Genomic DNA, 14,095 nt, shown 5'->3' with positions numbered 1-14,095 from the left:
AATTGATGATCTGGGCAGCATTAGTTTGAGTACATATTTGATCTTGGTCAATTTTCAGGAGGGAAGACTGAGGGTGGCTGCCACTGAGTCCACCACGAACCCCAGGAATTGTCTGGATTGAGAGGGGGTCAAAGACAACTTCTCCTTGTTGAGCACTTAACCCATATATTCTAGCAGATTGATCAACATCTGCAGAAGCAGGGAAAGACAGAAGGGACAGTGATTCTTGATTAAAATGTTTTCGAGATAGGCGATTAACCTGACTCCCTGGACCCATAGGTGTTCAATCACTTACTTTATGACCATGGTGAAACACCATGAAGTGGATGACAGACCGATAGGATGGGTGGTGAATTTGAATACCAGCGACTTCCACCAGAACTGAAGAAATCGTCTGAGTGGAAGAATAATTGGAATCATTAGATGAGCATACTTGAGGTCTAGATGGACCATCCAGTCCTGAGGTTGCAGGAATAGAGCAACCACCCGTTGAATTCCTGCAGACTGATCACCAGGCTGTATCCCCATCCCTTTTCTCCACCAGGAAGAGGTTGCTGAGGAAGCCATGAGGGTGGAGAGAGGTACTGCAATTGGAGGATCTCTTTGTCCACTAAAACCAACTGTTTTGGAGAACAATTCAAGGGTATCGGGTGAGCTGGTTGTCCTGGGGAGCCAGAAAACTCCACCTGGAACCCCCAGACGGTGTGGGCCTGAAGCACCCTCACATCTGAAGTGAGGGTCTACCAATTGTGGAGAAAATCCCCCAATCTGCTCCTCAACTGCATCCCCTTGAAATACTGAAATTTCACCTTGCTGGGTATTGTCTGAACTGCATCTTCCTCTCGCCCCCGGCAATCGGGGATAGGTCATGGTGAAGTAGAAGGTGCCAAATCATGCAGGATCCTGCCGTTATCCACAGTGATTGTGCTGCCTCCGGAGGAGGGCTGGAGGGTTGTGCAAACGGTCAAGTACCCTCTGCCGTGACCGACTCCAACAAAAACGTGGCATGAAGATGCACCTAATAGAAGTCTGGGCTCTCTCTAGGGATGTGAAAGTATACACACATTTAGACAATTCTTTGATAAAAGAGACTTCAAACAGATAGCCTTCCTCAATCGGGCCTGACTCCAATGTCAAATGCTCCCCCAGCTTACGGTCAGTTTTGATCAATAGGGATCTGCAGCGTTCTGTAGAGAGCACACAGTTCACGTTCCCCACCAGGATGATGGCCCTCTGGGTCCAACTAGACAGCCCCTCTGGAGCAATAAGTGAAGCATATGCCTTTTCATTCTCTGCCATATCTAGCATCTTGGATATTGGGCCCACCATGCACAGTAGAAAGGTGAAACCGCCAAGAACGGTCTATACCTTTTTTCTCTCTTACAAATTTTGCCAGGGTGGTTACCATTTTGGGGCCGGTCTCTGGGGTCGAGGATGCCTGCCCTCTCAAGTGGGTCTGAGACATTCCATCCAAAGACAGTTACGGACCTCCTTATCTAATAGTTTACATACCTGTCCTGCTATGTAGGAAGCTACTTTAGGGGCTGGGGGCCACTCAGCGGAGCAGGAGCTTAAGAGGTCTTCCGGGTCAAGCATGTCAAAGGACCCAGCCAAATTAGTCCCAAAAGCACCATGTAGATTGATACTTGTATAGCGCACTACTCTCCCGCAAGGGTCTCAAGGCGCTTGTACAAATACCGCTGTGGAACCCATCCTGGCTTTCCCTGCAAGGCGTCCACTCCTGGGCACCCCCAAGGTGGAGGCCAGGCATCCGTAGCGTTGTGGGGGCCGTTGTGGAGATTAATCAAGCTATTGCCCAGAGTTGCAGAGTGGGACTCCATGATTGGAATAGGCACCAAGGCGAGAATTATCAGGTCAGTGGAATTTTTGAGCCCAAGACCCACCGAGGTGGGGAATTGAACCCTGGTCCCGGGCTAGACCTCTGCATCAGGGTCTGCCGCTCTAACCATTGAGCCACACTTCTCCAATGGGAGGTGGACCTCCGGAAGGTCTCCGATGCCTCCCAAAATCACCATCACCATCTGAAGTATTAGGCGAGTCCCCTGCCTTCCCCATGGGAGCAGTGAAGGAGGGGCCCCTAGCAGGTCTGACTGGGTGGAGGTGGAGGGCAGGGACTCCATGAACGCCTTCTTGAGCTGATCAAAAGCATCTAGGTCAATGCCGCTATCCACTCTGCCCTTGCATTTGCTGTCAGGGTTCAGTGTGGGCTGCCATGGAGGTATCGGGTCATGAGGCCCTGCAGGTTGTTCTCTTTGGTCAAGGGGTCTGGGGCAGTGCGCCTGTAATTCTTGAATTCTCTTCTCCAGTGTTGCCACTACCTGGGAGACTGCCCACAAGAAGGACACAACCATTATCTGACAGAAGCCCTCATCAGTAGGTAAATATTGGACTTCCTCCTCTTCAAAGTAATCCCCTATTCCTCCATTATGCTATGTCAAATGAAGATAGTGGGGTTAACAGGGTTTAAATGTACTATGGCGACCCAGGAATTACGGATAAGGGCCAAAGGCCTGGGGACCAAAACTCCTTTCTAACCTAAAGGTATTTACAAATGTGAAAACCACCTAGGCGAGTCCCCACTTGTCAATAATTTATCTTAACCACAGTGTGGGTGTAATGCACCAGTCGGTGGCTCACTGACAAAGCTCAGACTTAATTAGGCAATATATCTTCATCCTGTCAGACTTCACACACACTCCGCACTCTCTTCACTCTAACTGACCTATGTCGGGTAAAACTGAGGAGCCGGCTGCCTGGGGGGGTCATATTCGCAGGGCGCATAATCGAGAGAGTGCGCTGTCCCCTAGCGGTTAGATGACGGCATGGTGCGTAGAGCCTGAGAGAAGGTCACCGTGATTGTGAAGGATCCTTAGGATCATTCCCTTATTTACATTGATAAGCTTGGCCGGGCGGGCACGATACGTCTGCAATTAGCAAGTTCGATATGTGGATAACTCAAGTCAAGTCAAGTCAATAAATTTATATAGCGCGCTACATACCCAAAGGGTCTCAAGGCGCTTGGAGAGGGGTGGGGAATTACTTGTCAAATATCCACGTTTTAAGTTGCTTTCTGAATGCTAGGTGGTTCTAAGTAAGGCGAAGGTGAGTCGGAAGTGTGTCCCACGTTTTAGCTGCCAGGTAGGAGAAGGATCTACCTCCCATGGTGGTTTTGTTGATGCGAGGTACAGTGGCAAGGGCTTGGTTGGCGGATCGTAGCTGGCGGGTGGGGGTGTAGAAGGACAGTCTTGTGTTGAGGCATTCGGGTCCGATTTCGTAGAGCGCTTTGTGTGCGTGGGTTAGGAGCCGGAAAGTAATCCTTTTATTGACGGGGAGCCAGTGGAGGTTTTTCAGGTGTCCAGAGATGTGATCTTTACGCGGGATGTCTAGTATTAGCCTGGCTGAAGCGTTCTGGATGCGTTGGAGTTTTTTCTGGAGTTTTGCGGTGGTACCGGCGTAGAGGGTGTTTCCGTAGTCCAGACGGCTCGTGACCAGAGCGTGGGTGACTGTTTTTCTAGTTTCGGTGGGGATCCAACAAAATGTTTTTTTGAGCATGCGAAGAATGTTGAAGCAAGATGAAGAGACGGCGTTGACTTGTCTGTTCATCGAGAGTGAGGAATCCAGGATGACGCCCAGGTTCTGTGCGTGGTCCGTCGGGATGGGTGCTTTTCCAAGGGCCTCTGGCCACCAAGAGTCATCCCAGGCGGAGGGGGAGGTGCCTAGGATGAGGACTTCTGTTTTGTCTGAGTTCAGTTTCAGACGGCTGTGCTTCATCCATTCAGCTACTTCTTTCATTCCTTCATGCAGGTTGGTTTTGGCGATGTTAGGGTCTTTGGTGAGTGAGAGGATCAGTTGAGTGTCATCAGCGTAGGAGATGATGTTGAGGTTATGTTGGCGTGCGATGGCCGCGAGGGGGCTCATGTATACGTTGAAGAGGGTGGGGCTGAGTGAAGATCCTTGTGGTACGCCGCAGATGACTTCAGTGGCCTCTGACTTGAATGGTGGAAGGCGGACTCTCTGGGTTCTTCCGGTGAGGAACGAGGTGATCCATTCCAGTGCTCTTCCTTGGATTCCGATGTTTCTGAGGCGTTGTAAAAGGGTGCTATGACAGACCGTGTCGAAGGCTGCGGAGAGGTCGAGGAGGATGAGGGCGACTGTGTCTCCATTGTCCAGTAGAGTTCGAATGTCGTCTGTTGCTGCGATGAGGGCGGTTTCAGTGCTGTGCTTGGCTCTGAAGCCGGACTGTGAGGAGTTGAGGGATTTGTTGGTTTCGAGGAATGTAGCGAGCTGGTTGTTGACCGCTTTCTCGATGACTTTGGCCGGGAATGGAAGGAGTGAGATAGGGCGGTAGTTTTTGAGTTCGGTGGGGTCAGCTGTGGGTTTCTTCAGGAGGGCGCTGAGTTTGGCATGTTTCCAGCTTTCTGGGAAGGTTGCAGAGTTGAGGGAGCAGTTGATGACGTCTCGGAGGTGCGGTGCTATAATGGAGTCTGCTTTGTTAAAGATGTGGTGAGGGCATGGGTCTGTGGGGGATCCTGAGTGGATGGAGTTCATCAGACGGGTGGTGTCCTCAGTGGAGATTGGCTTCCAGTCATTGAGGATGTTCAAGGGGGGTGGGGGTCCTGCAGGGGGTTGGGTGGGTTGGTCATCGGGTCGGTTGTCGAAGCTGTTGTGGATGTCGACAATTTTGTTGTGGAAGAATGAGGCTAGGGAGTCGCAGAGGGCTTGAGAGGGGGTGATGTCGTTGGAGTTGGCTGAGGGGTTGGTGAATTCCTTGACGATGTTGAATAATTCCTTGCTGTTGTGGGCGTTGTTATCTAGTCGGTCCTTGAAGGCGGTTTTCTTGGCATTCCGGATCAATCGGTGGTGTATGCGGGTGGCGTTTTTGAAGGCGTCCTTGGTGCTGGTGGTTGGGTCTTTTTTCCAGGCCTTCTCAAGGGAGCGACAGAGTTTCTTGGATTTCTTAAGATCATCGTTGAACCAGGAGGCCTTCTTGCTGCCTAGTTTGATTTGTCGTTTTTTCAGTGGTGCTAGGATGTCGGCGCTGTTGGATAACCATTGGGTAAGGTTGGTGGCTGCCTGGTCGGGGATTGAAGAGTGGGCTGGGGGGTTAAGAAGAAGCGATGAGGCGATCTGGTCGGTGGTGATTTTGTTCCAGTTCCTTTGCAGAGTGGGTTGGGGGTGGTTGTTGGATGTGGGCTTGTTGTAGGTAAAGTGAACGCAGCTGTGGTCAGTCCAAAGGAGAGCTGTGGAGTGGCTGAAGGAGACATGTTTGCTGGAGGTGAAGATAGGGTCGAGTGTGTGACCTGCGATGTGGGTGGGGGTAGTGACAAGTTGTTTAAGTCCGAGGTTGGCGAGGTTGTCTAAAAGGGTGGTGGTGTTGCGGTCGTTGTTATTTTCAAGGTGAAAGTTGAGGTCTCCCAGAAGGATGTAATCCTTGGAGGGGAGCGCGTGTGGAGTGATGAAGTCCGTGATGTCTTCACTGAATTGTGCGCGAGGTCCTGGTGGCCTGTAAAGGAGGGTGCCTCTGAGTGTGTTCTTGGGGTCGATGTGGATCTGGAAGTGAAGGTGTTCGGTGTTGGCGAGATTGATGTCTGAGCTGGTTGAGATGCGGATGGAGTTCTTATGGACGATAGCGATGCCTCCTCCTGTGTGGCCGGAACGGTCCTTGCGGATGATCTTATAGCCTTCCGGGATGGCAATGGTGATGTCTGGAATGAATTCACACTGCAATTAAAACCAAATCATAACACAGCAAGATGAAACACTTATCTGTGGCTGTTTTAGCAGCAAAAAAGAGGGGGTTAGAGCCTCTACAGACACTATTGAAGGATTGAAGCTGTTCTGATTGGTGGACATACTTTGTTTCTTATTCCCATGGTTTGATGGATGGGAAATTTAGTGCTTTTTGAATCTCTTAAAATGGCTGCTGGTGAAAATAATGCCTAGAAAGTAAAGCCTAATCCTCGCCACCGGACCTAACATAGAATTTGAGTTAAACGTACAAGGTGTTGTCCCAAGCTCGGGATATGAAGTGTCTAAAACATAAATTGTATTCTCTCAATACATTTTCCAGATTAATCTCTGATTATTACCAGTGGTTTCAAGTCATGGTCTTCGCCATTGAAGAGATTAACAATCACTCCAAGCTCTTACCCAACATTACTCTGGGCTTCAGAATCTTTGACTCCTGCATGATGATACAACATGCACTGAAGGGCACCCTATGGATGCTGACGGGGCTAGAGGAACCAATCCCAAACTACCAGTGCTGGAGGACACACCCACCTGCCGCCATTATAGGAGAGACGACATCATCAATTTCGGTTGTGATGGCTCGTATCCTTGGTCTGTACCAACACCCTCAGGTAAGATACAGCGAGAGCAAATTCATAAGAATCAGAGCTCAGACAGAAAGTGTGTTACTGAAACAAACCCTGGGTCATCCACTCTATTGTAACCTACAGATAATAGAAACAAAGGGTCAGATGAAGAGGGCTGTAACTGAGCATATGTAAACAAAGCAAAACATTTGCTGTCTGCTCCATGGGGGATATCGGCCACACCATGCAAATTTTTCAGGAAAACCTCTTTCTATGTAACTTATCTCAACTTTGTTTATTTTTAAGCAAATCTATTTCATGTGGATATGGCCAATAAGTGGTAAAGATCAGGTTCTCCTGGACCTACTTTGGTCAGCATTGACCTAGAAGCTGTCCAAGGCAGATCAGTGCCCGGGCTCCCCCTTCAGAATGAAGGACACAGCCTGTACATTGCCAAATATAACATATATTGTCAATGCTTGTTGGTTTAGATTCATTCAGCCTGCTATCAACTGGCTCATGCTTGAGAACTATATACATGTCCATCCAGGGGTGTCAATCAGAAATGATTTATTCAAAAGAGGGATTGGACTTTCACCTATGGCAGACAAAAGGGTCTATTTTCTCCAAAAATCATTCTACAGAACTGCCTAGATGCTGTTATAGCTAAGTTTTATTCAAATGTTTACTGAGTACAGAGACGTATCCCTGTTATAAAGTGTAATCTTGTTAGAATTTCTCTTTATTCCTTGCTGCAGTGGCATTAAAACCAAGTTTCCCATTCCAAGTTCCAGTAGTTGATCCAGTCCAGTTGTTTTCTTTGCATTCACCTAATTATTAATTCAGGATAACAAGTAACAAGCTAAGAAAAAAATCTGGACTGGACCAACTGTCCCACCTGGACCTGGGAAACAAGGGAGCTCTGCATTTGAGTTCCTCCAACAGCTTCAAAGCTATTTGTTTTGATGTACTGATTTGTAAGGTGCAGCTTACAGCACATAGTCATAGTGGTTCTTGGTGCTATGAAACAACCGGACGGAACATCATCTGTAGTGCTGGGAGAAAGCTGGGAATGTTCTACCTAAACAAGAATGTCTTGGAGGCTTTTCTAAAGCCCTTAAGAAATATGCAAATTATGCTGTACTAACTTGAAATCAGGATAGTGGAAATTAATCCGAGCTCCCTAAAATGATCAAACCATATGCAGCAAAAGTCACTGTATCTCTGAGTGCCTTATTGCTCTTATCTGCAAAAACAACAAGGTGATGGATGACATGCTTGAATTAATCTCAACAATTGGCAGTTGCTCAGGCTGCATTCCAATCCATCATTTTTGACTGACCATGCCACCTAAGTTTGCACCCAGCAATACGCAAATCAGCCTTGACCAGGTCCTTCCTGAACCAGAACACAAGCAATTCAGGGCCACTCTGCAAAATTACTATAGGTCGTGATGCAGCCTGAGTAATTAACAGTATCTGAGATTAATGCAAGCATATTTTTGTGTGTCACCCGAAGTGGGATGGGTATGCCCAGACATGGGTCCCATGCACAGTGTCACTTGAACCACGCTGTACCCGGCTGATGAGCCCATGACTAGGGTGAAACCGGTCCCGGATTGCTTGTTTTTAGGTTGAGGGAAGGCCTGGCGTGGCAGTTCAAGTGAATTGTTTCAAATGGAGCGGGATCAAGACTGATTTGCATATGGCTGGGTCAAAATTGAGGTGACATGGTGTGCAAAATAATGATGGGTTAGAATGCGACCTGATTAATTACAAGTGGCTGAGATTAATTTAAGCATTCCATCCATCACATTTTTGAAAATTCCGCTTATCTGGAAAAATAGACATGTTCAGATATAGGTTAAGCACCCTTATTAAGTACTGCAATCAAAATTTATAATTGTATATACTTGTTATGAGATGCCATTTCCCAATAGAAAAATTGTGTAGTTGTGCAGGATTTTTTGAGAGCATTCTAGTTTTAGTTTTGAACCCGGATCCTGTGCTCCCAACGAAGTAACAAAAAGCAGCACTTATCTAATACATCTGTATTACATATGTTTTTTTGCTTCCAGATCAGTTATTCTGCATCAAGTTCACTACTCAGTGATCGCAATCAGTTCCCTTCCTTCTTTCGGACCATCCCCAGTGATGACTTCCAGGCCAAAGGGCTGGCCCAACTACTAATACATTTTGGGTGGACCTGGATCGGCCTTCTGGCTGAAGACAGCGATTATGGCCAACAAGGTGCCCACATTGTACAAGAAGAGCTTACCCTGGCAGGGGCTTGTGTTGCCTTCTTTGAGACCATCCCTACAAATAGAGGTAATAGTAACACCTATCACATTGCCTGGGTGATCAAAAACTCAACCGCCAATGTCATTGTCATCTTCTCCACAGACTATGTCATGATACCACTGTTGGATGAGTTGGTGCGGCAGAGAGTAACTGGGAAGACTTGGGTTTCCACTGATGGCTGGACAACCTCTACTGTGCTTGCAGATGAAAAGTACTCAGAAATCCTTAGTGGTACCCTCGGATTTGATATCAACAGTGGACAAGTACATAACTTAGGGGAGTATTTGACCAACATTAATCCTTTAAACTCTCCAGATTACTTTTATATTAGACAGTTCTGGGAAGTTGTGTTTGGCTGCAAGTGGCTGGACCCTGAAGTGCCACTAAACATGCAAAATAATCACACAACAGCAGTGTGCACCGGGAATGAGAAGTTGGACAGTGTCTATGGGCATCTTAATGAATTTACAACCTTCCGGATCAAATACAACATCTACACAGCGGTTCATGCTACTGCAAATGCGCTGCAGGATATGATGTCATGCAGATCAGGAAGTGCACCCTTCAATAATGGAATTTGTGTAGACAGTGCAGATTTTCAACCATGGCAGGTAATAATCGGGATTGCCTGTATATTCTGTATTTTCATTTTATGTAGTGACTCGTGACTATGCATTGAGGCATTGTGCACTTTGAATCAGGTGAACACATTTTCTCATCTGATGGTAGCTGGCCTATGATAGAGATAGTTTATTAGGTGGAGTTTGCCAAAAATCCAGAGATGATGAGTTGCATAACTGGCACCCTACATTTTTGTTCCAGTAGGACTCCCCTGAGCTAACTTCATTAGTGCATATCATTGTTTATAGACTGCCTAGTCACGAATTACACCCACTATAGCAGAAGTCCTGCAGAAGGATATAATATGTTATGTTATGTTAATTTTGTTTTATATAGCGCCAAATCACCAACAGGTCTCTTAGCGCTTGCTTTGGGAACCCATCCTGGCTTTCCCTGCGAGATAATCCCTACTGGGCATCCCCAAGGTGAAGACCAGGCATCCCATCACGGTGGGCCCATAGAGGAGATTAAGCAAGCTATTGCACATCCCCACTTCTCAAAATTATATGTTCTGGTATCCTTCCCTGCTTCAGGACCCCACCTGTCCATTACTCTAACTTTGACCTGGAACTGCAGATAGACCACAGCAAGTACGTTCTATTCCTGCCTCTGCTCAATACCAAGAATGTTTCTCTCTCTTGATGTGACAGTGAATGTATACTATGATTGCTGAATGGATTAATGGAGTGGTTACATGATAGCAATAATAGTGGCAGGATGTTCAAAATGTTCAATTGCCGAAAAATGCATGATATAATTTCCACTGCACCTGGTAATTTGAAACAAGGAAAGAATATCCATTGCAGGAATGATTATTTTAGTAAGTGTTGGACTTGGCCCCTTTTTGCAGGCTCATCCCAGAATTTTTTGGCTTCTTCCTCATCGTTTTTCTGACCTGGTGTTAGTCGTTTTAGGACTCTGGACACTTTAGCACTGCTGTGCATTGTAAAGTGTGTGTGCTCTCTGTTGTAAACATGGTAAGATTGGTCAACACCTGTTTTGCATATTTAATTTACCTGTCAGTCCCCAGTAAAGTGGTATCTCAGATACCCAGGGACAGGAAATTAAATACTACTGGTGGGCTTGCAGCACTGATTGAGCCACTCACCAAAGTAGCATTTCAAACCTGTCTCAGGCCTCTGCCATCGCAGGGCGTGTGCGAGCAGTGTTACTGCTGCTGTGACGTGGCGCCTAAAGTGTGTGCCATGTCTGTGACCCTCCCTTTTACTGCATGTCAGTCACCCCTAATGTAGGCCCTAGCTAGCCCTATGGGCATGGTGCATTGTAGGTAAAAGGTAGGATATGTATCTTAAGTGTGTGGCATGTCCTGGTAGTGACAAGCAGCCATTCTGATTTCTCACTGCTGTGAGGCTGCATCTTGCATAAGAATTTATTGGGGATTCCCTGATAAGTGTTTCAGTGGTGATTACTGATAAGAGAGAAGCAGCGTGGTCAAGTTTGGTATGTTTGAAATAGTGATAATAAATGCTGCGTAATGGTGTGCACAGATTTATGATCACTATTTTAGAAATGCCAGTTTTAGAAGTTGGCACTTCTGTGTGCTATGTGTCTGCCTGCCTGATGTGTATTGCATGTCTGGCTCTGGAGTGACAGGGGCTGGTGAGGTTTGTGGCTACAGGGAGGGCAGGGTGAGTCAGCGCTAGGCTGAATAGGAGATCTGCATTTGGAGTAGTGGAAGGAGTAGTCCCCTGACCCTGAATAGGTCTGTGCCTGCCAGGGTGAATGCTGGCTCTGCCCCTCTGATGACAGAGCACCCACCTGACAAAGGGGAGTAAAATCACTGTACACAAAGGGCTCCACTACCCCTTAGAACCAGTTGAGACTGGTTCTCCAAGCCCTGTGCCAGGCTAGAACAAAGGAAAATCTAGTATATATACTGGGGTTGTGACTCCACGAAAGGTATGCTGCTTTAGGGTGCTTGCTATGCCCCAGGAGGAACCATCAAGAGGGACTGCCCCCCTAAAAGAGGGCCCTGTGAGCTGATCTGCCTTGGCCCAGCTGTGCCCCTTGACATTTCTGGCTCCTAGCGCCTCGTGAGCGCTACCTCTTTCCAGCTGTTCCAGGATGAGAGGAGCGCTGGTGCCCTGCAGCGAAGTGCTGCGAGGTCTGCAGGGGGAATCCTGGCATGGGGTCTCCCCCATGCTGCTGTAAGGTCAAGCGGGAGCCTATCCCGCATTTTTGATGCCCATTCGGAGCTGGAGCCCACCCAGCATTGCTGATGCCCTCTGGAGGGTAGCGCAATAAGCTGAGAATTCGCTCTGCATGCAGCCGCCGAAAGTCAGGCACGCTGCCTGGTTGTAGGTGGGGCCGGCCGTCAGGAAGGAAGTAGCTGGATGTCAGGGCGATCGTGCCTGGAGGAAGGTGGGCTGCCATGGGCCGGTGGGAGCCCGACATGTGGCCAGAAGAGTGGGAGCCTGGGGGGCTGCATCTCGTGGAGCAGAAGCCAGGCAGGAGCCTAACCCACGCTGGCAAGCAGCCAAAAGACGACCAAGATTCACCCGTGAGTAGAGGGCCGGGAAAGGAGCACAGTCAGTGCCATGGATGCCCACAAAGTAATAAGCGTGAGGAGCTCCGGTGAGGGGGCCTCCATGAAGCATTGTTGGTGCCGGGAGTGGCACCCGAACAGCCCCGGTGAGTGGGGGCTGAACTTAGAGCATTGTTGGTGTTCTCAGGGCAAGGTCGGTGCCAGTGTTCATGCTCTGCCACAGCTGCACGGCGAGAGCGGGGGCAGCTGCATCAAAGGGGCAGTTGTATTTAGAATTCCCGGAGTGGGGCTTCCAAGGCACAGTCGGTGACAGTGCTTGTTCTCCACAGCTGCACAGTAGGAGTGCGGGCACCTACAACGTGGGGGCAATTTTGTTGTAGGAGTCCCAGAGTGGGGCTTCAGAGGCACAGCTGTGCCAAAGCCAATTTCCTCAGCTGCACCGCAGGAGCGCGGGCATCTGCAAAAATGGGGCATTTCTTTTGTTTCTTGAGGAGGTGGGGGTGAGATGCACCCCGCGCCCTATTGCATCCTGCACATTGTTTTTGCTGCCAAGGCAGCCAGAGGGCCAATTGGAAGGCCCCAGATAGAGCCCCGACTTTTTGGGACAGAGGGAATTTGGGCCCAAATAAAGGCCAGTTACCCCTACGTTATCGAACGCTTTCCCTACTGTTTCACTCTCTGGAGTTGGAATAGTAATTTTTACTCCTATGCTATCCAACGCTTTCCCTACTGTTGCACTCTCTAGAGTGGGAATAGTGATTTCTATCCCTACGCTATCCAACGCTTTCCCTACTTTTGCATTTTCTGGAGTGGGAATAGTAATTTTAAGTCTTACGTTTTCATTACTGTAGTTTATTTTGTACTTTGAATAGTTGTTTTATTTATTTAGCTATTTAATATGTTTTTCTTATTTGAGATAATGTAGTATATAATACATTTTAAAAATATTGAAAATATATTTATTTTTAAAATGTATTAAACATAATTATTTACTATTTATTTATGTTATTGTTTTATGCGTGTAGATGTATTTGTAAATTATGACATTTTTTAATAATGTATAAGTTATTAAAATAATTATTAAAACATATTATTCAGTAAGTATATAATATATATTTTATGTATATGTTTAATTAATGTTTTATTATTATATGTGTATTATTTATTAATTTTAGACATTATTACATATTTTTAACTATGTTTATTTTGTATATAAGTATTATTTACTTTTTGTTTTTTAACAGAAAAAACCTGATATTTTTAATTACGATATTTTGAATATCGATATTTTGGTTTCAATATTTTTGTACTTACCATGTTGTAGATAGGATGTCGATATTCTTGCCTTCGATATTCCTGCATTGATATTTCTGTAGGTCGATATTTTGTAGGTCGATATTATGTCAGTGATCCCATCTAAACATTTGTACCTGTCCCTAATTAATGCCTAATCCTGCATTATCCCTGGGAAGGTAGACATTAGAATTCTCCTAAAATTGGGAAGGGTACTGAGAAGGGTTGAGGTGCCTTACTGCAGAGCGTCACTGAGATTACAACTATGCAATTACAATTCCTGTTGAATTGTGCAGATGCCTCATGGCCACACAGCCACAAATGTGGGTGCAAGGTTAGCGTTGCTTGTTGTTCGCTCTGAGGGGTGCTGCTCAGCATGCCTTGACATTCATATACCCTTATTACATCAATTTGGCTGAAGATCTGTGAATAGGCTGTGTAATTGTTGCAACTATGTCATTGTTCTGGTTCCTGCTGCTCCTAGTGTATATCTATACATTTCCTTAGACTTTCTTTGAATACGTCCTATTATCTGGAAAACAGCAAAGATCAGGCAGTTCTAGCAATGAGACTAAGCAAGGGCAAAAGAATCCTGAGCATACAGAACTCTTAGCAAGTATTGTAGAATACAGAGAATTTGTATTTAACCACTTGGATGCTAGGCCCCTCCTGTGCTGGAAAATGCCATTTTAGTGGCACCATGACGAGCTCAGCTCGTCATCAGCACACGACACCCGTGGGTGATGACGAGCTGAGCTCGTCATCAGCATCGAAGGGGTTAAGTGAAACTTGAAGAATAAAAGTAGTAAATATTGTTGGAAATTATGATCTTTTATGTGGTATTGCCCCAGATATGTTTTCCTTCTTTGGTGACCCCATTATTGTTGGCCATAGAACATTTCACACTTTACTCCTTCTAATCACTGCTAAAGTGATTGTGCCCTACGTTTTAGGCATAGTGAAATTAACATTAATCTAATTGGCACAGTTAATATACCTATAAGTGCCTAGTATATGGAGCTACATGTACCCAGGAC

General features: G+C 46.6%; 1 protein-coding gene across 1 annotated transcript in view; it reads left to right on the top strand.

Annotated features, from left to right (window-relative positions):
- Window positions 1-14,095, top strand: part of LOC147678545 (extracellular calcium-sensing receptor-like) — an 88,489-nt gene that overhangs the window by 13,518 nt on the left and 60,876 nt on the right. Inside the window, exons 2-3 of the mRNA XM_086945685.1 lie at window positions 6,092-6,383; window positions 8,416-9,249. Of these exons, the coding sequence (XP_086801811.1) occupies window positions 6,092-6,383; window positions 8,416-9,249 (1,126 nt within the window). The remainder of the gene's footprint in view (window positions 1-6,091; window positions 6,384-8,415; window positions 9,250-14,095) is intronic.

The sequence above is a fragment of the Lissotriton vulgaris genome, chromosome 12 (genome assembly GCF_964263255.1).
Source record: "Lissotriton vulgaris chromosome 12, aLisVul1.2, whole genome shotgun sequence".
In the NCBI taxonomy this organism is placed as follows: domain Eukaryota; kingdom Metazoa; phylum Chordata; class Amphibia; order Caudata; family Salamandridae; genus Lissotriton; species Lissotriton vulgaris.
Note: the sequence above shows the minus strand (reverse complement) of the source record. Positions and strands in the feature narration are given on the sequence as shown.